Raw genomic sequence first — 21,999 nt, 5'->3', positions numbered from 1 at the left:
CAGAAAAATCTAGAATATAATTGTTTTATTCCAATTACTTCATTCTTTCAATGAAATTCTTATTTCCAACCCAAATACTTCAGAAACTTCTGAAACAATATTCATTACACCGATTGATTAATCGATAAACTTATGTGTATTAACTTTCCTTTTTTCATTCATTCTTGAGTCCCATTCATTCAATCAGTCACGCCCTTTTTAATTATTCCTGACATTTTAGGCGTTACTCAGCGTAACGCTAAGTTGGTTTTTTCTTTGACAGCTTCTCTTCGCGATCGTTTAGGGAAGATTCAAATATTACGTCCATCATTTTTTGGGATTTCTAGACCCCCCCTCCCCCCTCTGTCACGCTATTTTCCTATACCTTATACACGTACTGTCACACTTTTCTAGACCCCCCCCCCTCCCCCAAATGTTGGACGTAATTTTTGAACGTTCCCTTACGCTGTCAACATCAACGAAACAAACATCTAAACAAGATTCCAAAGCTGCTTACACTTGCATATTCGATCTTAATCCTAAGTTTTCATGATTTGTTTTGTAGAATTGGTATTTAAAACGCCAAGGTGATGAAGTTTTGGTGTGTGCGACGAATCGGTTGCTCTCGGTACCCAACTAGTGGGAATAAATTGCGAAATTACTAGGTAATCTGTCTGGCTGATTTTTTTTTGTTTACATTGGTGATTTGGCTCTTATGACGTGCGTTTTATTGTAGGTGGGTGAACAAGTGTGATGCCAAGATGATCCTCCATCCGTGGCTGTAGAATACGAGTATCTCTCCTAAACACGAGGTTGAGTCTGACGTCTCAATTGCTGGAGAGCATGATGTGGTGCCTCTAAGAGTATGTTCTTGCCATTTGGTCGTTGTTGCTGTGTCCCCACAGTCGTCATAGCTATTTCATCGATCAGGCTTTCTTCAGGAATGAACCGTGGAATGTTCCTGAGATACGGTGCCCTTCACTGTCTTCCAGAACGTAAGTATTTGTTCCTAATACATCGCGGATTCGAGCTTTCGAATATTTTTGCCCAAATTTGCCAACGAAACCCTTATCCTTGTCGGAGTGATGAATGTTTTTCTTATACACCCAGTCTCCCTGGGCAAACGTGTGCTTCACATTGGCGCGGAGGTTATACGATCGCGAGTATCGTTGATAGGCCCGTTGAAGATTTTCGCGGACTTCTTTATACAGTTGGGTGGTTCGCTCATCTATCTCAACTGCCCCGATTTCTTTACCATCAGATAGCTCTCTTAAGTGATCGTATTCGGCTCCCGAACTTACCATATTTCGCCCAAAATTGACGAAATAGGGTGTATACCCGGTACTTTCGTGAACATTGGTCCGAATTTCTCGAGCAATTTCGTGGACTGAGTCATCCCAATCGCGGTGATCAGACTTTTTGTTTAGCGCACATCGGATAGCCGTTACTAGGACTCGATTGACTCTTTCTGTCGGGTTCGGCGCCGGGTGATAAACTGCTAAGTTCCAGTGCGTAACCCCATAATCCTTAAGAGTCTTTTGGAAGAGTCCGGACAAAAACACTTTGGCGTTATCGGTTATACACACCGAGGGTACTCCAAATAGGTTAAAGATAAGATTTTTCAAAACCGTGCACACCCCAGGGGCAGTGGCCGTTTTAAGGCATTGCACAACTACAAATTTCGAAAAGTAGTCACAAATGACTAACAGCCATACATTGCCTTTCCGAGACCGGGGATAGGGACCCAGGAAATCCATGGAAATGATTTCCCATGGCCTTTGACACAGTTTTGGTTTTCCACATACGGGTTGCATATTCGCATTCGGAGTCTTGGATTCCTTACATATCCCACATTTCTGTACAAATCTTTTAATATCGGTGGCCATTTTGGGCCAATAAAATCGTTCCCGAATTTTGGTTAATGTTTTTAGAAACCCTAAATGAGCTTCGTTATGTACCGCTGCAATAATTTTATCTCGGTCTTCCTGGGGTATTACTTTTTTCCAGCGAAAGGTGGAATCTTCCACCAATGTGGAGTTAGTGACAAATTTGAATACCTCTTCATTCACGATTTTGAAATCTGGGTACCGATCCGGTTCTCGTTCAATCTGTTTCTTTAACCCTTCCAGGTAGGAGTCCTGTGATTTTACTTGAATGGTATGAAGGCTTCTACTCAGAGCGTCCGCCGGGATGTTGTGAGAACCTCGCTGGTATTGGTATTCTACATCGTATTTGGAAAGTTTTAAAGCCCATCTGGAAATCCTCGGGCTCTTCGACTCGATGGACATTGTTCTTAAGAACGTTAGGCTAATCGCGTCCGTTTGAACTATAAATCTCGTCCCCTCAATAAAGTGTCGGAAGTTTTCAATGCTGAGTAGGACGGCCAAACATTCCCTCTCTGTGGCACTGTATTTCTTTTGGGTGTGGGAAAGTTTTTTAGAATAGTACGCAATACACCGTCGTTCTCCTTCTTGAACTTGAACTAAGACAGAACCGACAGCCAGATCGGAGCTGTCCGTTTCAATAATGAAGGGTTTTGCGAAGTCTGGGTTGGCCAATACTGGGGTGGATACTAAGGCCTCCTTCAGTTTTTGTAACGCTGAATCTGCCTCTGGGGTCCACTCAAATTTTTTTCTACCCTTTTTTAAAAGATTTGTAATGGGAGTGGTAATTTCAGAAAAGTTCTTTATAAATTTTTGGTAGAACCCTGCGAGTCCTAATACTCGACGAACCTCTTTGACCGTCCGTGGTACTGGATAGTCTAAGATGGGTTTTATTTTGGCTACATCCGTTGACAGCCCTTCTTCCGAAAGAACATACCCAAGGTATTTAATATTCTTTTGGCAAAATTTTGATTTAGCTAAGTTAATAGTCAAATTAGCTGTCGTAAGCCTGAGTGCCACACATTTCAAAAGCCGAATATGTTCTTCGAAGGTCTCCGATGTAATGATAATGTCATCTAGGTAGACATATACATACGGTTCGAGATCGTGTCCCAAGACCTGAGCCATTAATCGAGTCATCGTCGCCGGGGCGTTGGTCAACCCAAACGGCATGACTTTAAAGCGATAGAGGTTTTTATTTGTTCGAAACGCTGTTTTGCTTTTCGCGTTTTCTTCTAATTGAACCTGATAATATGACTCCGTAAGGTCTATGACGGAAAAATAACGCGCTTTCTTAATTCTTTGTAGTATTTGAACCATATTCGGAATTGGAAATTCGTCTCGCTTAGTCATGGAGTTGAGTCTTCTACAATCCAGGCAAATACGCCATTTGCCATTGGGCTTCTTTATGGGTAAGAGAGGATTTATAAAATCAGGGGCTTCTTTGCAGGGCTCGATGACATCGAGTTGAAGTAATCGTTCTATCTCGGTATCAATAACTGATTCCACTGCAGGTGACCATTTATAACAAGGAATTTTCTTGGGGGTTGCACCAGGGATAAGATCAATTGCATGTTTTACAAGGCCAGTCTTTCCTAACTTTCCGTTTTCGACCACTGGCAATTGTTGCACAACCTGGAAAAGTACCTGTCTTTGACCAGGGGTCAACTGGTGTTCTGTTTTCAAGTCATTGGGGTCTGCCAAAGGGTTTGAAGTAGTTTCTATGGTGGGAATTTCAAGACTCTCGTCTGTATACGTTGGATCCGGTCGTGCTGGATTCTCCGTATTTCCCTCTATCGGTAAAAGATGCAAACACACTCTATCTGGTTCATTACTGAAATAATCCTCCGCATACAATAAATTGCCCTCCCCATGCGCTACTGTCCAACTTTCTTCTTTTGATTCCCTAGGCTCAGCTAATGAAACAAGTTGAAAATTGAACGCCTCGAGGAAGTCCACTCCGAGAATTAATGGTTTGGCTATTTCCGGCACTACTAGAGTTGGAATCAGCTTTGTGATCTTATTATATCGGTATGGAACATTTACATATCCTTTACATGTATAGGGTGTCCGATCCGCGGTTAGGACCTTTAACTTACAAGGTAGAATTTCGAAACCGAACCGACTGATAAGGTCCATCGACCCTATTATGGAGACACTAGCCCCGGTATCCGCTAGTCCAACTACCTCCGTTTCCAATATTGATACTGTTAGATGTGGACATCTTCTTATCCGAAGGTTAATAGAATACACTTGATTGAATTTCAGGGCTACCTTTGCGGGAACTTCCAAATCTGATTTCTCGGGAGGCCCGTTCCCAGAGACCCCCTCCTCTAGTCGTTTTTTGACGATTCTTCGGCTAGAGGTCTAAGATTGTGCTGCTGAGGGCAGTTAGAGGCTGTCACCTCTGGGTGGCCGCACATGTGACAAAAAATCGCTTTTCGCATCTCACATTCCCTCCACAAATGCCCCAACTTGCGACAATTCCAACAAAGAGGTTTCGGACGAGTAGTGAATCGGCTACCTCATCTCCCCCCACTCGTCTGCTACGGATATTTCGAAACTTTCGCGCTTCTAGTGCATTCAATACACCGTCTTCCTCATATTCGTCTGCGGAACAACTCTCTGAATCTTCCAACTTTACTTCATTGATGCCATGAGGTTTCAATGGCAGTTTCGGGTTGTACAAGTGAGCTTCTAAGGTGTCGAAGCGGTAGCACAATTGAGCCAGATGTTCAATGGAGACTACCTCTTCTAGCGCCAAACGTCGCTTGTAAGAAATTTTCATATTTTCTGCTATGATGTCAAACTTTTCCTGTTCGGTCATTTTCCGGATCAATCGCTGAGCGAGAGTCTCCATATCCGTCAAGAAAGCGCTAAATAACTTATTAGGCCGTTGTTTTCTGTTTCTCATTTCTTCCCTGACGAATCGATCCCGATTTGGGTTATCGTATCGCATGCGAAGATAGTATAGCAACGTGTTCCAGGAATCGAACTTTGGTTCATACGCCGTATACCATATCGATGCATCATCCTTGAACAGGAGATGTGCGTGAGTCCTCAACTCGTCTTCACTGATTTGATACGACCGACACAGTAGTTCGAGTTGGCGAAGAAAATCGACAACTGGAACAGGATTGGTATCCCCGCCAAACTTAGGCCATTTCTCCATTATATTGCAGGTTTGATGAGGCAATCTTGATCTCAGGTTCACGTTGTTCGGTCCAATTCCAGAGGTTGGACCTGGGCTCTGCGAGGGCCGTGTGTTGAACATACCTTGGTTCCCTTGGGCATGAGACTGAGGACTTCGAACATTCGGTTGGTCCGGAATAAAAGATTGGGGGAAGGAGTTACGCCGATAATCTGGAAAGCCTGTCGCAGGTGGATTCACATCTGATTCTCTATTTACAGTTATACGATCCCGACCCAATCCGGAAAAGGGCTGCTGGAGAGCTGCTGTTGGAGTGTTCCGTGGTTCCATTCCACCGCTTGTCATGGGATGTCCTTCTCGAGAGATCCTGGCCATCTCGGAATCTCTAATACCCATGTCCGCAACCTGGCTCGCCAAGTGGTTAACCATGGTGTCTCGCATTACATTCCGGTTCAAATTCTGCATCAACACCTGTCGCACGTAAGTATGAATATAATCATTAATCTCTGACACATGGACATAACTTGCATTCTCCCATTCAACATTTGTAGGAGTCGGAGGTGGATTCCGCGGGCAGCTCACTCTTTCAGCTTCTTTCGGTATGGCGTAGGAAGAATTTGGTCGAGTATTATCCGGATGCAAACCTGGGGAGAATCCCGTCGCAACTTGAGCTGGTCGCTGGAGTGTGGCGCCCGATAATGGCGGGCTCAATGATCGGTATGCTACTGGAACCGTATTTCGCAGTAAACTCACTGGAGGTGGTACCGGTATCCCTCCTGCCCTGGACCAGGGATCTCCTGATGAACTTATCAAACGCGGCTCAGTATGCAGTGTGGCTGTCCATGGAGTTGGCCCTTCTCGAACCGCACCCGATGTCGAGACCAACCCTTGCCGTTGGTTACTCGATTCATGAGGGTCTTGCGGATTGATTTGAAACGGCCTGCTGGTACCTTCGAGGGAGAACGTCCTCCGCTCTGCTGCTTCCATTTCCTCCCGCAAACTACGCGGTTGTACCATCTGACTGTCTATGGACCTTCCTGATAGCCTGCGCTCCGGGGGAAGAAGTGATCATTCCAGAATTTGTTTGGCGATGGCTAGACATTGGGCACGTATGTCGTCTGGATCTTGCGTACCGCCTACCGCACCCTGCTCTTCATCAGCCCCCTCAAACTGTTGCGTCAAAGACTTCCGGGCTCCCTCCATCCGGTTGTCAACAGAGGCTGCATCCAACGCTGCATCCAATGAAACGAAATCCAACTGGAAATATTGAGATCCCATCCTTCGAATTATATCCAGCATCACCTTCCTGTTTTCTTGCTCCTGAAGATTCGTTACTCTTCCTCGTCTAATCCGTCTATAGTAGTGAATTAACCGGGACCGGCCACCGGCCGAACGTCCGGCGAGAAGGTCGGTCTCCAGATCTCGTAAATTATTGGTAGTCGCCTGATATTCATCAGATATGGTCCTTTCGGTATCGTATTCTACGTTTCGTTCACTTCTTAACCAATTTCGTAACACTCGTCTGCCATCCGAACCACTATCACCATCAATTTGACGTAGGTTTAATTCATATTCCACTTCATCATCTCGCAAATCATTTTCGATTATATAAAAATGTTCCATTATGAAAAAAAAAATGAAAATAATAAAAGAATACCAATTCAACGTAAAAATGACTTAATCTAACCTATTCTATTTGATGGGACAGCACAAAAGAAAATAAACGGTATTGAAGAATCAAAATTAATGCTAAACTAATCCGAGAAACCAAAAATCCAATTACATTACAAATTCTACTCAAATTTCAAATGCAACCAACTATTCGAATAAAATCAAAGTTATACAAGGAATCCGAACCAAACAATCCTCAGCCCCACGTTGGGCGCCAAATGTAACGGGTGAATTTTGCTCTTAACCATTCGCAGCTTAAGCGCCACTTCCGTCAATGGAAGGCTACGAACGTAAATTTTAGTCCGGCTAGAGACTCTCTCCCGAAGGCGGGTCTGTCGTTCGGCTCAAACACCTACGTTCTTTTGATCACCCCCCGAAAAGACTCTGAAGATTAAAGATCCGACTAAGGTTAATAGAGGTGAAAATAGCCAAATAAAATCAACATCAACTAGATTAACGAACCGTCATTTCAAAAAAAGATTGTATCCGCCGACGGATTAGTAATACGTACGACCAGAATTTCGATGCATCTACATGTATTCTTCTCTCTGGTTTCCTCCTAACCTGTCCCGGGACTAAAGATGGGCCCTATTTCTTAAGCTAGGTACATTAGTTAGATCTGACCTGGATTATATGGTGCGTTGACTCCTGCAGCGCTGGAACAACCCTTCTCCTCGCTACGGTACTTTGACGGGGTCCCTCGTGGTTCAATACCCAGAGGACGCCACGAGCCACGTGGTTGGTGTTTGGGCTACTCGTGGTCTTCGTGGGCGGTGTAATAACGTGTTACGTGGGGTAACTGGATAATGGCGTTGTTCGTGGAGATCTACTGTGATCCATGCACTGTTTAGTTAGGACACCGTCTCAGATCACAGAGGGTGGTGTTACCCCGTAACCGTGGGCGAGGTGGAAGATTAAGGCCCACAACACGTTTTTCCACCAAGGGGCTCACCAATGCTCTCGAAGCTCTCGTGGTTTGGTGGATTTACCAAACCCCAACCAAAAACCCACGGAAGCGCGGGTTGGTAACCTTCAAATCCTATTGCTGTCGTGAACACTCTTCTCTGCCTACTTCTATTTTTAATGAAAGTATACGGCGTACAAAATGTTTCAGAGCTTATCACTCACTTAATTAATTTAGGACCGTCTATGTCTGTTCACTGACTTTCAACTGCCACTTCAACGTGTAGTTTTATTTTTGCTTTAGAATTCACACATCCGATGGCTTCGACAATCTCCACTGAAAAAATCACCCAAAAACTAAACTGGGCAAGCCTCTCGTGATCCCGAGAACAATAGCCTGTTTTCATCTCCCTTTTACCCGTTTAGATTCGCCTCCCCATTGTCTGTTCGCAAAAGGAAATCAGTTGAAGTTCAGTGGAGCCTTTTAATTTCGCGTTTCTATTTTTTTTTAACGTTAGTAAACTTCATATTTGACATGCAGATGGCACTGTCCACATGCTGTCGGTTTAGAGATTTATATTCATCGTTACACACGCATGAATGAATATTAATTAATAACTTCTGTCTCGTGAGTCGAAACCAGTTGCGGTCTTCGGCAACATTCATCATTGAGATCTGACGAATTCAATTTGACTTTCACCCAACGCCTTCATCCATGTGGTAATGCTCTACAGCGCGGAGAACCTTTTTCGAAAATTTTCCATAGTAATTCCCATATAAACCTATTTTGCTTTTGGGCCACCATTAAATCACCACCGAAATGGCTGAAAATTTGACAGGACTCTAGTTTTGCACCAACGATTGTAATGAACATATAGGAGCTTTGAATTTTTAACATGTTAAAAGTCTGAACTGCCCTAGTGCTCATAGAACACTAAGCTGAGAAGCAGGCTTTGTCCCAGTGAGGACGTTACGCCAAGAAGAGGAGAGGACACCATTCTCGGTGGCAATTGGCTTCTTTAGCGGTGTTGAGATAATTCCATATTCTGAATCTGCATGCGAAACTAAGCCGAAATCCAAGTTTTCATAAATTTTGGTGCCCGGGAACCTATTTAAAAATCAATTTGAAGTTTGTATGGCAACGATTTGTTACCCAGCTGTCAAAAGGTGATTTCAAAAAATCTCTTTGATATTGATTTTAGGTATCAAAATAAAGTTCTAAAAATTTGAAAAAAATCATAGTGGCTCAGTAAAAGGTGCTCTTTCGTATAAAACCAAAAAAATCGATACATTTTTCTTAATTTAAAAACCCTGTTAGTTGTTGAAATAGTAAAATAACATAAATATGAATTCTATTGTTAAAACTACAAATTAAAACTTACAGCTAGGATTGAGCAGGTTAAAATTCAAACTGTTATACATAACACCGAACACACAGTATGCCTAAGAATGTTAGTAACAATACAGTTAAAAACTAACAACACTCAACACAAAAATACGACGACGATGCTGATGTATAGGTAGTCTTAGCGACCTGAGAATGCAATACGAGAATTTCGAAAATAACAACTCAAGTCAGTAGCCAATCGATCGTTCCACAATAAAGACGTGTAGATTAGAAGTTTTCGTTCCTATAATAAAGTATCGGACTTTGGTTTCAATAAAGCTTGTGAATTTCAACGGCAAGTAAAGCGTAATCAGTGAGGTCGCCGAGGAAGAATTACACAATAGTGTCTAGTGTGGAGAGCAAATTTAATTTGCGTGATTGGACAGAAGTGGTGGCTGGGAATTTGCACTAAAGCCAGAAAAGTGCCTTCTAAACCCGCGAACCGTGGAGGTTGAAGAACAAGCCCAATAGAGTAATTTCGAGTGAACTTCAACGAAGTTTCAGGGGGCTTCAAACGCGTTTCAGAGCGGTTTTAAGGTGTTTTATGGAGATTTCATGCGGCTTCAGAAGGTTTGATAACGGTTTCGGGGGGTTTTAGGAGCTTCATAATTTTTCATGTTTGCTTCTGTGGAATTCATAAGGGTTTCAGCGGCGTTCTAGAGGAAGTTTCTGTGGATAGCAGGGATTCAAGATATTTCAGACTGATTAAGGGATAACGCTGCGCTAGCAGATTCAGATTACCTACCTTACCTTAATACCTTGTTGGCATCAAAGTAACTGTACTCCAACGCTGATCGTATAGTAGAGCACCATCTTCGTCGGTCTTGGGCGATGTTCCTCCAGTTTCCCCGAACGTGTAGGGATCGTAAATCTTCTTCAATCGCGTGCAGCCAGCGAGTTCGCGGCCGAACATGAAGTCGCCTACCTCTACCGGGTTCTCTGCTGAATGATGTTTTCGCTATTCTTTCTTCCGACATTTGCACTACGTGTCCAGCCCACTGAAGTCTGACGTATTTTATACGTTTCACAATATTCACATCTTCCTACACTTGGTACAACTCGTGATTCATGCGTCTGCGCCACACTCCGTTTTCTTGTTTCCCACCGAGAATTGTCCGCAGCACTTTGCGCTCAAAAACTCCAAAAGCTTTTCGGTGTATGTACCTCCTTGAACGTCCACGCTTCGGGACCGTAGAGGGCAACCGGAAGAATCAGCATCAAAATTCATCAAAACTTTCACTTCCTCAAGAAGTGTGTTGGAGACTAAACCTGATCATGCTGACAAACTCAAACCAAAGACTAAAGTGCGAGAACCGTACGTTCTCCAGAGGTAGCGCTCAAACGTTTTAACTAAGCGAACATAATGCAGCAGCCAAATCTGCTAAAATAATATGATCAGGATGCCAACGCAACTTGGCCAGAACGTCTCCAACTCAGTTCTTGTTTGCTGACCCAGCCGTTACCTATTGCGGTAAACATTCAAATGATCATTCTCAGAGTTGCTAATGGAGAACTCTGCAAGATCTTACATATAACAGTAACTATGGCTCAGTTTGAAATTGTCCATATCAGAATAGTTGATACGGCACGCAAAAAACTCTCAGCTGACGATGGTCAGTTGGGAGGTGGTCGTTTGTGTAAGAGGAAAGAGCGGATTTGGTCGCTCCAATCACCACGAGCCCATACAAGGGTTTTACCGCGCCCTTGGGTCGCGTTACTTAGGATCCGAAGATCGGGTAGATTTCATGGGATGCCTCTACGACCTAGAAGACTAATGGCCAATGATGGATATACACGCTTTGGGAGCTGACATTGAGACAACGTTTCACTCCTTTTGGATTCTCCGTTTGAGATTGGCGAGGTTTCGTGGAAAGCGTTGTGGGGCCTCAAGCCGAATCTCAGCTACGTGTTTGTGTTGCTTGCGCTTATAGTTGACAACTGCGTGATGTTGCGTACATAGCTTGAAAACTGGCTCTTGTGGTTCGTTGCTCCTTACTCGGAATAGTGTTGCTGTCGTAGCGTGGTCTCTGGAGCCTCCCTACTGTACTTCGGGGTCCCAGTCTCCCTTGCCTGACGTAGGCTGTATTGTCGAAGTGAGATGAGCTGTTCAGTATAGTCGGGCGTATTTGGAACGCTTCCTAGTGTACTGTTCCGCGTAGCTGCCATAGCTTGGTCTCTGGTGTCGCCCTACTGTGCTTCGGGGTCCAGTCTCCCTTGCCTGACGTAGGCTGTATTGTCGAAGTGGTCCTGAATGCTGTCACCGCGGAGCGTGTGTTCATGCTTTCCTCACGAAAGTTGTGGTTGGCAGCGATTTCTGCGTACATAGCTAAATCAAAATCTTGCTAATCAGCTTTGAGGTCTTTGGCGTGGTATTTCCCTTGCTTTCCGGTTGCTACGTCTTCTAGAGAATACATGTTGTGTCCTAGCACTCCCCTAACGATGGCCGCTGTGAATTTCGGGTTCAGCTTCTGGTTTATGCAATCCACCTTCGATGAGAGTCCGAAATTTCTCCGCCAGACAACGTCACCAACCTTGAATAACACCTTCCGGGCTCTTAGATTATAGTGCTGCTTACTTCTCTCATGACAACTGTTCATCCGTTTTACGACGAATTCGTGGATGCGCTTCAACGTCGAAAGGCGAATGTCTTGGGCTAGTTTGGGATCGTGATGGATGTTCATGTCTTGCTGTTTGTATAGGTCGGTATGGAGTTTAAAGTCTCGCCCAAAGTTTCCGAAATGAGGACTTACTCCGGTCGAGTCATGTTTTGCGCTGTTGATGGCAGCTACAATTGCTGACAAGTTCTCATCCCACGCCTTGTGGTCTTCCTTCAATAATGCCCGAATGCACGTCACAATCACTCTGTTCACACGTTCTGCATTGTTAACCATCGGGCAGTAGTAAGCCGTCGTCATGTGCTCGATTTGGTGCCGAGCTAACAACGATCGAAACGCTGCGGACAGAAACTGTTTGCCATTGTCCGAAAGAACTATTCTTGGCCGAGAGAATCGCAGAAACACTTCATTTTCCAGAAAGTTGACCATTTTCGCCGAATCTGCGCTTCGCATGGGGTGTGCGATGACATATTTTGTAACCCAATCGACTGCTACCAAAATCACCGTATTTCCTGCTGCAGAGCGAGTTAGCGGTCCAACAAAATCCAACGAGATCAACTCCCACGGAAGTCTTGCCGGTTTTGCATTACCCATCGTTGGTCTCATGGTTCCTGTAGGAGCTTTGCTTGCCTTGCACGTTGAACAGGATCTAACGTATTTTCCGACGTCCTGCCGCATCTTTGGCCAGTAGAAGTATGTTTGCACCTTGCGCCATGTCTTCTCGAATCCTAGGTGAGCTCCGGTTGTTGCATCATGGAATCTGCTGATTGCTTCTACCCGTTCTTTCAATGGTAGCACCTTCTTCCACTTGTGCGTGGTAAACCCCAGTTCATCCGTGCAGCGACAGTTCTTGAAAATTTCTCCGTTCACGCTGCGGAAGTCTGGAAACTGGTCCTGATGTTTCTCAATACTGTCTTTTAATCTTCCATACCAGCTGTCGTTCGTGTTTTGTGGGTCGTACACAATTGAAGCTACGATCCTAGAGAGCACGTCGGGAACAATGTTGTGAGATCCTTTCCGGTATTTTATTTCAAACTCGAATGCGTTCAATCTTAAAATCCACCTACACATGAGGGCTGTTGGGTTCTTTATTGACCGTAGATAAGACAGTGCCGCATGATCACAGTAAACCGTGAATTTGACACCTTCAACATACCCTCGGAACTTTTCTATTGCACGTATGACCGCCAGGCATTCTCGCTCTGTTACTGAGTAATTCCGTTCTGATGCGGATAGTTTTTGAGAAAAGTACCCGATGGGATGTTCCTCTCCCTCGAATTCCTGCGTTAACACGGCTCCTATTGCCACGTCACTCGCATCACATGCTTTTGAAAACGGACGCGAATAATCCGGCATTGCCAGTACCGGAGCCGAAACGAGCATTGACTTGAGTTTGACGAACGCATCTTCGGCCTGCGATGTCCAACGATATTTTGCTTTCGTCTTTGTGAGTTCGGTTAACGGGACAGCTATTCCGGAAAAGTTTTCGATGAATCTCCTGTACCAGTTGCATAATCCTAGAAATCTTTGCACCTCTCTTCTGGTTTGCGGCCTCGGAAAATCCACGATGCAAGAGATCTTTTCTGGATCCACCTTCCACCCGTTTTCATCCAGTACGTAGCCCAAGTACTTCAACTCTACTACAGAGCGAATTTTGTTTGCGTTTGCAAGTTACGGGACCTAAGTTGTCTACGCAATCTGTAAAAGGCCCTATTCACAGCTGCAATACGCCTTTTCACTTCACGGGAAACGTCATTCTCACTTGTCACAAGTATTCCAAGCTAAACAAATTCTTCAACAACTTCAAACACATCCCCACCAATCACTATCTCAGCACTAACACCACTAGGCCTGCTTCTGGCTCTACCCGCTATCATTTACTTCGTCTTGGTAGAGTTAATCGTCAAGCCTATCCCCGCTGTCTCTCTCTTCAAAGGAGCATAAGCTTCCTCCACTGCCCTACGATCGATGCCGATGAGATCAATATCGTCCGCAAAACCGAGGAGCATGTGCGACCGTGTGATGATAGAGCCATTCCTCTGCACGCCTGACCTCATAATCGCTCCTTCAAGTGCAATGTTGAACATTAAATTTGAAAGAGCATCCCCCTGCTTCAACCCATCCAATTTCACAAACGACATAGACACTTCGTCCGCGATCCGAATACTTGATTTTGATCCATCCAGCGTTGCGCGTATCAGCCTAATTAGTTTCGCCGGAAAACCATATTCCGACATTATCTGCCAAAGCTCATTTCTTTTCACTGAATCGTACGCTGCTTTAAAATCAATGAACAGATGATGAGTCTGCAAGTTATATTCCCGAAATCTATCTAGGATCATCCACAGGGTAAACATTTGATCCGTCGTTGATCGGCCCTCACGAAAACCAGCCTGGTATTCGCCGACGAAGGACTCCTCAAGAGGTCGCAGTCTGTTGAACGCGAAACGCGACAGTATCTATATTATTCTTAATCACTTAACCTAACTTACAGCTCTATTGTCCACTTGGGCACTACGTGAGCGATTGCAATTGACAGCTGCACTTACACTTTGTACAGCGCCTAAATGTATTCTATTATATTCTTCTATATCGAACTGGTTGCCTTCGTGCTTCTTTCACTGTTCTACTCTATTCATGGTAGAATAAAGAGCACGAGGATGTGGATGGGTGGCTGTTGTTCCTTTTCCAGTCCGATTGGGGGTCCATTATGAGTTGCAGTTCGCCGATGTCCAGGTATCCGGGTGCGTTTGAGCTGTAGGCTCAGAAGAGGGTCAGTGTCAGCCGCTCTCGGGGGGGGGAAAGCAACTGACGAAAAATTGCAAGTGCCGAGGCTGGTCGACAGTATCTTATACGCCGAATTTAAAAGGGCAATCCCTCTGTAATTGGCACACTCCAATCTGTGCCCTTTCTTGTAGATTGGTCATATGAGGCCATCCAACCAACTGGTGGGCACTTCTTCATCCTCCCAAATCTTTATATTAATCTGGTGGATTGATTGATGTAGCCGCTCGCTTTCGTGCTTAAGAAATTCGACCGGGATCTCGTCTTTCCCAGCAGCCTTGCTGTTTTTTAGCTCCTTAAGGGCCTTTTTAACCTCATCCAGTGTTGGTGGTTCCACTGCTTGACTGTCATACATTATGTTAATCCTGTTCCTGGGTGCTCCTTCGCTGCTACACTTCAACAAATCTTCGAAGTGCTCCTTCCACCTGGCTGCCACCATTGTTTTGTCTGTCAGCAAATTTCCTTCCCGGTCATTGTACATGGCGGGCACTGGCGCAGTCTTGTGCCGCGCGCCATTGACAGTTGCCTAAAACCTCCGCATATCGTTCCTGTCCATACTTTCCTGCGCTTCAGCAATAACACTCTCTTCGTGTTGCCGTTTTTTCCTGCAGTGGATTCGTTTCTCTTCTGCTCTTGCAACCCTATGCCGCTCTCTATTCTGCAGGGTACCGGCCACTAGCATTCGACTTCTGGCTGCATTATTTTCGTTCGTCACTCGTTGGCAGTCCTCGTCAAACCAACCATTACGTTGGCGTCGCTGAGCGGTACCAATCACCTCTTGCGCTGTTGTTGTCACTGCTTCGTGGATAACTCTCCATAAGCTGTTGACATCTCCAGATCCGTTGGTCTCTCGTCTAGCTTCTGATGGTACTGTGCAGCAACCCGTTCGGCTGACAAGCGATGGATATTGAAACGCATCGTCCTGTTGTTTCTTGAACTCGTGACGCCAGACAATCGCGCCCGAATTTTTGCGGCTACAAGATAATGATCCGAGTCGATGTTCGGGCCTCTGTAGGACCTCACATCTATGACGACCGAAAAATGACGGCCGTCGACCAGCACGTGGTCTATCTGGGAAAGTGTCACCACTCGGGTGTCGCCTGGTGTGTTTTCGGATATTCTTACGTGCGAAGTAGGTACTGCTGATTGCCATCCCTCTAGCAGCAGCGAATGTCACAAGGCGCAGACCGTTATCGTTGGTAACAGAATGAAGGCTTTCCGTTCCAATGACAGGCCGAAAGAAACTTTTTCTGCCGACCTGCGCATTTGCATCTCCGATGACTATTTTGACATTTGTTTTGGGTACTCTCCGTAGGCCTTATCAAGACTCTCATAGAACTCATCCTTCATGTCATTGGGTTTGTCGTTCGTTGGCGCATAGATGCTGATCAGGCTGTAGTTGAAGAACTTGCCCTTCATCCTCAACACACAGATTCGGTCGCTTATCGGCTTCCACCGAATAACTCGCTTCATCTGCTTCCCGATCACTATAAAGCCAACTCCGCGTTCTGCCTTATCGCCGCCGCTGTAGTAGATGTGGTACTTGAATGAAATGTTGGCGATGGGATCCACCGCTTGGAATTCGCGTTCTCCAATTTTGGGCCAGCGTATCTCCTGGATAGCGGCCACATTAACGTCAACATTCTGCAGTTCACGAGCCAGGAGCCCTACACATGCGGGTTCATTCAAAGTTCTCACGTTCCAAGATCCGACTTCCCCATCATTGTCCTTTATTCGTTGCCGGGTCTGTTGCCGTTGAATCAATCCGTTTACTCTACTATTGCTTTTCTGGGCGTTTGAAGGTTTTCAGCAGGCTACCTTACCGGGGCCACGCTGCCTACATTGCGTTGAAGGGGCTGCCTTCTTAGGTATAGCTGACGCAATACAGCATTTCATACTCAGCCGCTAGATGCCAGAACAGACGCTGTTTGAGCCGCACCTCCTTGGCGAACAGACGCTCGGGAACGTACCTCCTCAATCTAGCTGAAGTCAGAAGGACAACAGTACCCAGGCTTCACTACCAGCTAAGCACACAACTCTTAGCTGGCGGTCTTTGTCATCGTTCGACCCGTGGAAGCATGAGGTAGGAACTTGTGAGGACCAGAGCTATGTTGGACGCTCTCCTTATCGACTCACCATTTTGCAGCCCTATAACTATTGAACCAAAAGAGATAACGATCATCTCCGCGCACGAAACGACGCGTTTTCGAATGCTCTATAAGTGATTCTTGGGCGACATTGATGAGAAACTGAAACTGAAAAAGATGCAGCCAAAAAACCTTTTTTTCTTGAACCACCCTAAGCTAATTCAGAAAAATATCTCTAGATCGGCCATTTCCTTCATAAAAACTGTGTTCAACTTTGCAGACGAATGTACATAGATATTCTTGCAAATAAAAAAGTTTGGCTTTCAATTTCTTTGAAAATATGGACCATCCTAATTTTCATGAATATTGGAAAGAGGGCCTTACTATTAGGAACAACTTTGTAGAAGACCATATCTGTCTAAAAAATCATTTGAAGGCGCTGAATGTATCTTTTCTCGTAAATCTGGGTCCTGGACCACTGTGCATCGTCCTTAATGCGAACATCGGAAGGCTTCGATAGGCGGGACATGGCCTCAGTATGCCGGATTACAACCCGATAAAAATGATTTTCTAGAGCAATCTGTCCGGTACAAGCTGACGCAGTGCACACCGAGCAAGTTGGATCTATCAAGTGGAGGACGATCTGCAGATCCTTCACAGAGTGCGTGAATGGAGACGCACAGTCCAGGATTGAGTTCAATGAAGATGGCTCCTGTGTGCAGTAGAGGATACAAACTCATGCCTTAGGCTGATCGATAAAAAAAGGATAATGATATGTGGCGAAGATGTTTGTACCACGAGCTCGTTACATTCGACGGCGAGCTGAGCATCCAGAAGGTTGCCACAACCGGAAGGATAGTTTGCAAGAATACAGTCCTGGAAAGCTAGAATGCGCAATAGATCCAGCTGTAAAAAGAAGGCATAAAAAGCAGCGGCTTAGGATCAGGTGAAACTTAGTGATCAAGATGTAAGGGACAATTTCTACACCTACGCTTAACTCATCAATCCAGTTTACTCACATAGTTGATCCTAGTTGAAAATATTGGGCTTAAGAGTTGCAGCCGAGGATAAAAAAATAACATTTGGAATATTGATTAGATATCTTAACAGAAGGCGTAAAGGCAGTAAATAGAAGCACGTACTACAGTAATCTTAACAAAATTAAGGCTTGTCATTCAAATTCATAAAGTCTCATAACACGGTCCGACAATGTTTTTGCCCAGCTCCAAATTTCACTTTTTCTGATTGCTCCCGACTAGAAACTCATAAATCTGAAGTTTTGACCCTCCCCCTCCTGGGAGAGGGGAGGGGCATTGTTTTGAAATTTTGAAAAATCGAAAAATTTCGAGGTTTTTTGATCGCCATTTTGGCTAAATGCACGATATCGAAAAAGTAAAAGGTTGACCACGGAGCTTTAGGGGTTGTGCAACTACCAACAAAATTTCACGAAGATCCGTCAAGCCATTCACGAGAAACGGTGTTTTTACGAAATGATGTTTTAAAGATTTCTTATATTGCACGCAAAGAATTCAACTACTATATGGCACAATTGCTGATTTAACCATGCCGTTTAGCATCATGGTGTCTTCGAGGAAGTTTTTCAGTACAATAACGTGCTTCTTTTAACCTGTTGGTAAAAATGATCAATCCCCCAAAAGAGAGATAGAAAATTTACTTTTTGAATTTTTCAAGATACAAGGTTGATGTCTTCATAAAAGTTGTAGAAAATGCTGTTTTGAATAACTTTGTCGAAGACGCCAAAATCGAAACTCTGTTAGTTTTCAAGATACGTTACGTTTTTATTACCGGTGGCCCCTTGAAAGTGGTTTTTTCCTCAATAACTTTTTTCACTTTTGATATTATTATATGAATATATTATATTATGTAATTATATTCTCACAGGTATAGGTCAATAGGTCAATCATTTTGTTTTTCTAAATAAGACAATTACTTGTACACAGCAAATAATTTTGTAATATCCAGGCGCGTAATTTCTGGCGATGTATCCCTTTTCAAACGTAATCTCACTAGGATGCATCATTTTCCAACAATTATCACACTCACCATGTACACCTTGGTTGGCATCGGAAAATGTCAACAAACCCATGCCAGCAGTTACCTAGAAGCAGTATCATGTTTATCATCTACCATCCAACTCGGTGAAATAGCCGAGAGGTAAGGAATACGGCTCTCAATCAACGGACCAGTGTACGAATCCATGCCAATATTTTACTTATATATGATTCATCAATCGTTCCGGTTCTAGCGATTGCTAGACCCACTTTCAAGCTGCGGCGGCTGATTTGCTGCGTAGAACGAATGTAATTTTTACATCAATTTTACGACGGGACTGATGTGCATCGAAAATGATGTGATATTACAAGAATTTTTTTATTGTGTACTTTCGCATTTGTACCCATTGACACATGGGCCGGGACGAACAGCTAGACTTCCCTTCCTAAGTAAGACGTAATAAGATATTTTTGTCTCACCGACTGAGGTGAGAGGTAACCAATCACAACAAAAGCAATAGATTAAAAAAAAAGACAATTACACCGTCTTCGACCTTGCGGCCTCTACAGACTGAACAGTACAAACATTCGACAACGGACAACACATATAACACCCAGTGGCCCAGTGGAGAATTTTCCGTTTGACGAAAAGTTTTCCCCGACTGGAGCGGGAATCGAACCCACACCGAAACACCTAAACGACTGACGCCGATAACCGCTCGGCTACGAAGCCCATGAAAACAAAATAAGCAGCGCACAATGGTACAGAGCCGTTTTTTGCTGGACAAAAAGTATAACGGCCAAATTATAAGTTTTTGATTTATGCAAAAATGTAGAAGTTTCTTCAAATTTTTTATCCTTTTTTTAATATTGGAGGTCCAAATTTTTCTTAGGATCAAATTATCAACTTGTTTTTTTTATATAGAGAATGTTCCACAAATCTCTGAATACTTTTTATACATGTAATATCATACATTTGTGTTTAAGACTTAAATCTCGTATCCTTTTATTTTGTTTTCGTAATTATGACCATTTTAATACGAAAAATATCATAATCTCAAAATTTACTTAATCGCCTTAAACAAAAAAAACCTTTTTTTTAGTTTCTTTGTCATTTAAAAGTGAAAATTAATTCTTTTGAACAATACTAATAAATTTAAAATCCACTTGAACCATCATAAGATAAGAAGTGCCAAAAATAAACCATTTATAGAAGAAACCCAAGAAAAACTTTTTTAAATTGGCTTATTAAAAACTCCATAAGTCTACACAATATTGACAACATAGCTAAATCTAATAGTTTAGACATAGACTTAATAGTTAGTTGTTGGTTGATGTGTAAAGCTTTTAGTTAAGCTATAGATACGGCGCTGAACCGTGCGGAGTCGTGTTATCTAGATGTCCATGAAAACACACACACATTCTGTGTGCACCGCCCAAACGCCAAATAAGTGAACTTGTACAAAAGCTCATATTTTTTTAAATTCAGCCATTCCACAGGGAACCAATGTAGTAGACGCTATATTTGATGGGTTTGTCGTTCATTGAAAAATATTAGATCATATTTTATTTTTATGTTGACATTACAGTAATTAATTCCAACCCTCTAATACCCAACCCCGACTTAGGGCAGGGTATAGTTTGAATATTTTTGTATTTTATATCTGATAGCTAGGATTGATAAGCATATCTGAAAATATTTTTTACAACTCGGCACTATAATATATTTTTTGCAATTTCTCATCGTAATAGGCTGTTTTACCTCACGCAAATCTGACAGGAAAAGGCCTACTTTCCCACACCAAACTAACAGTGCTGTAATGGTTCATTACAGCACTGATTTGCGTTGCGGCAAGCCTCGTTGGATAAATGTACGACTCGTGCTGTAAAAATCTTCATTCTGCACCTTGTTGCGTAAACTACTATTTTATACTTGCCGTTTCGGTAAGGTAACGGCCTACTTTTCCGCACGATACCACGATGCATTATGGTTCATAATGCAACTCATTTCGATTGCATTATGAGTCATAATGCAATTGTTTCATTGACAACCTCAGTTTCCACGGCTAGAGCTTGAAAAACTGTGACGGTTATAGCACGGCATGCTTGATTCAATTTTTGTGTTCAGCAAGATTGAGCACGTAGCCGTTCCTATTTAACCACAGCGAAGCACGATGATATTGATGGAAACGATTATATTCAAATGACATTTTTTTTCTTTGCAAAAAAAATGTGTGCAACTCGTTGCAATACTCGATTTTTACAGCACTCATCATTTTGCAAATCGTTACATAAATAACTAACATGATGTCTTCTGAAGCGTATTTCATTTTTTATCATTCAAAAATTTTTGTTTGGTGACCTCTCAGATGTCATTGTTTCTTTTGTATTAAATAGCGACAATTTACATATTTCAAAATTTGCCCCAACCATTCTATCATCATAAAATAGTTTTGCGGAATTAAACACTAGCATTATTTTTCCACAAGTAGCAAATGAAAAAGCAAAGTGAAATTTTCCTAAAGAATATTAAAATATCGAAACATTTCAACAGTAATCACAAAATCTCAAAATGTTTTTCACTCAAACAATGAGAACTTAAATTGGCTTTAAGAAAACAGATAAAAGTGTAGGGATGTTCAAAAAAAAATAAAAGAAACAAAAAATCATAAACTTATGAATAAAAAAGTATCGTCAACCAAATCACGTTTAAATCGATTTAAGATGGCGAATAATGATATTGAGATCCAAATAAAAAAAAACACATTTTGATGTTATAGGGGATTTTTTCGGCTTTCAGTGTATCAAGCGAAAGTATCTTTCTGACATTCTTGCTATAGGTAAAGGATAAACATAAATCAACTTGAAATAAATGGACTTTGTACCAATCAACTATCTTTTATCATATGCGAACTTTTTCCCCAAGTATGAGGCAAATGTTGTGAAGTACTTGCATTAAAAGCTTTATTACTAGAGCTACAAAAAGAACTCGATAAAATCTAGTGCTATGTTTTGAAGGTTACATGATAGGAAATCGTTAAACAATGAAAAACGAAATTATTGTCTTTCCGCTTTATAGTTATTTTGTGAAGACTGTTAGGTGCGAACTTTTGCCCCGCACTAATTTATAGGCAATTGTAAGCAAATTACCTCATACAAATGCGCAAGTACAAGTAATTGTCTTATTTAGAAAGTCAAAATGATTAACCTATTGGAGACTGTGAGAATAGAATTGTGGAATCAAAAGTGAAAAAAGTTATTGAGGAAAAAACACTCAAGGGGCCGCCGGTAATAAAAACGTAACGTATCTTGAAAACTAACAGAGTTACGAATTTGGCGTCTTCGACAAAGTTATTCAAAACAGCATTTTCTACAACTTTTATGAAGACATCAACCTTGTATCTTGAAAAATTCAAAAAGTAAATTTTCTATCTCTCTTTTGGGGGGATTGATAATTTTTACCAACAGGTTAAAAGAAGCACGTTATTGTACTGAAAAACTTCCTCGAAGACACCATGATGCTAAAC

General features: G+C 42.9%; 1 protein-coding gene across 2 annotated transcripts; it reads left to right on the top strand.

Annotated features, from left to right (window-relative positions):
* The first annotated feature begins 439 nt into the window (after window positions 1-439).
* On the top strand, window positions 440-7,784 carry LOC109414134 (uncharacterized). Of its 2 annotated transcripts, XM_019687907.3 has the most exons (4): window positions 440-644; window positions 716-974; window positions 5,274-5,493; window positions 5,565-7,784. In XM_019687907.3, the coding sequence occupies exons 2-4, from the start codon at window positions 845-847 to the stop codon at window positions 5,710-5,712; spliced, it is 498 nt and encodes a 165-aa protein (XP_019543452.3). In that variant the 5' UTR covers window positions 440-644; window positions 716-844; the 3' UTR covers window positions 5,713-7,784. The 2 variants fall into 2 exon arrangements, with proteins under 2 accessions (XP_019543452.3, XP_062701386.1); XM_062845402.1 differs by lacking the exons at window positions 440-644; window positions 716-974 and having other exon boundaries at window positions 4,651-5,493.
* The last annotated feature ends 14,215 nt before the right edge of the window (window positions 7,785-21,999 follow it).

Source organism: Aedes albopictus, chromosome 1, assembly GCF_035046485.1.
Source record: "Aedes albopictus strain Foshan chromosome 1, AalbF5, whole genome shotgun sequence".
NCBI classification, from domain to species: domain Eukaryota; kingdom Metazoa; phylum Arthropoda; class Insecta; order Diptera; family Culicidae; genus Aedes; species Aedes albopictus.
The sequence above is the reverse complement of the archived record's forward strand: the minus strand, read 5'-3'. Positions and strand labels throughout refer to the sequence as shown.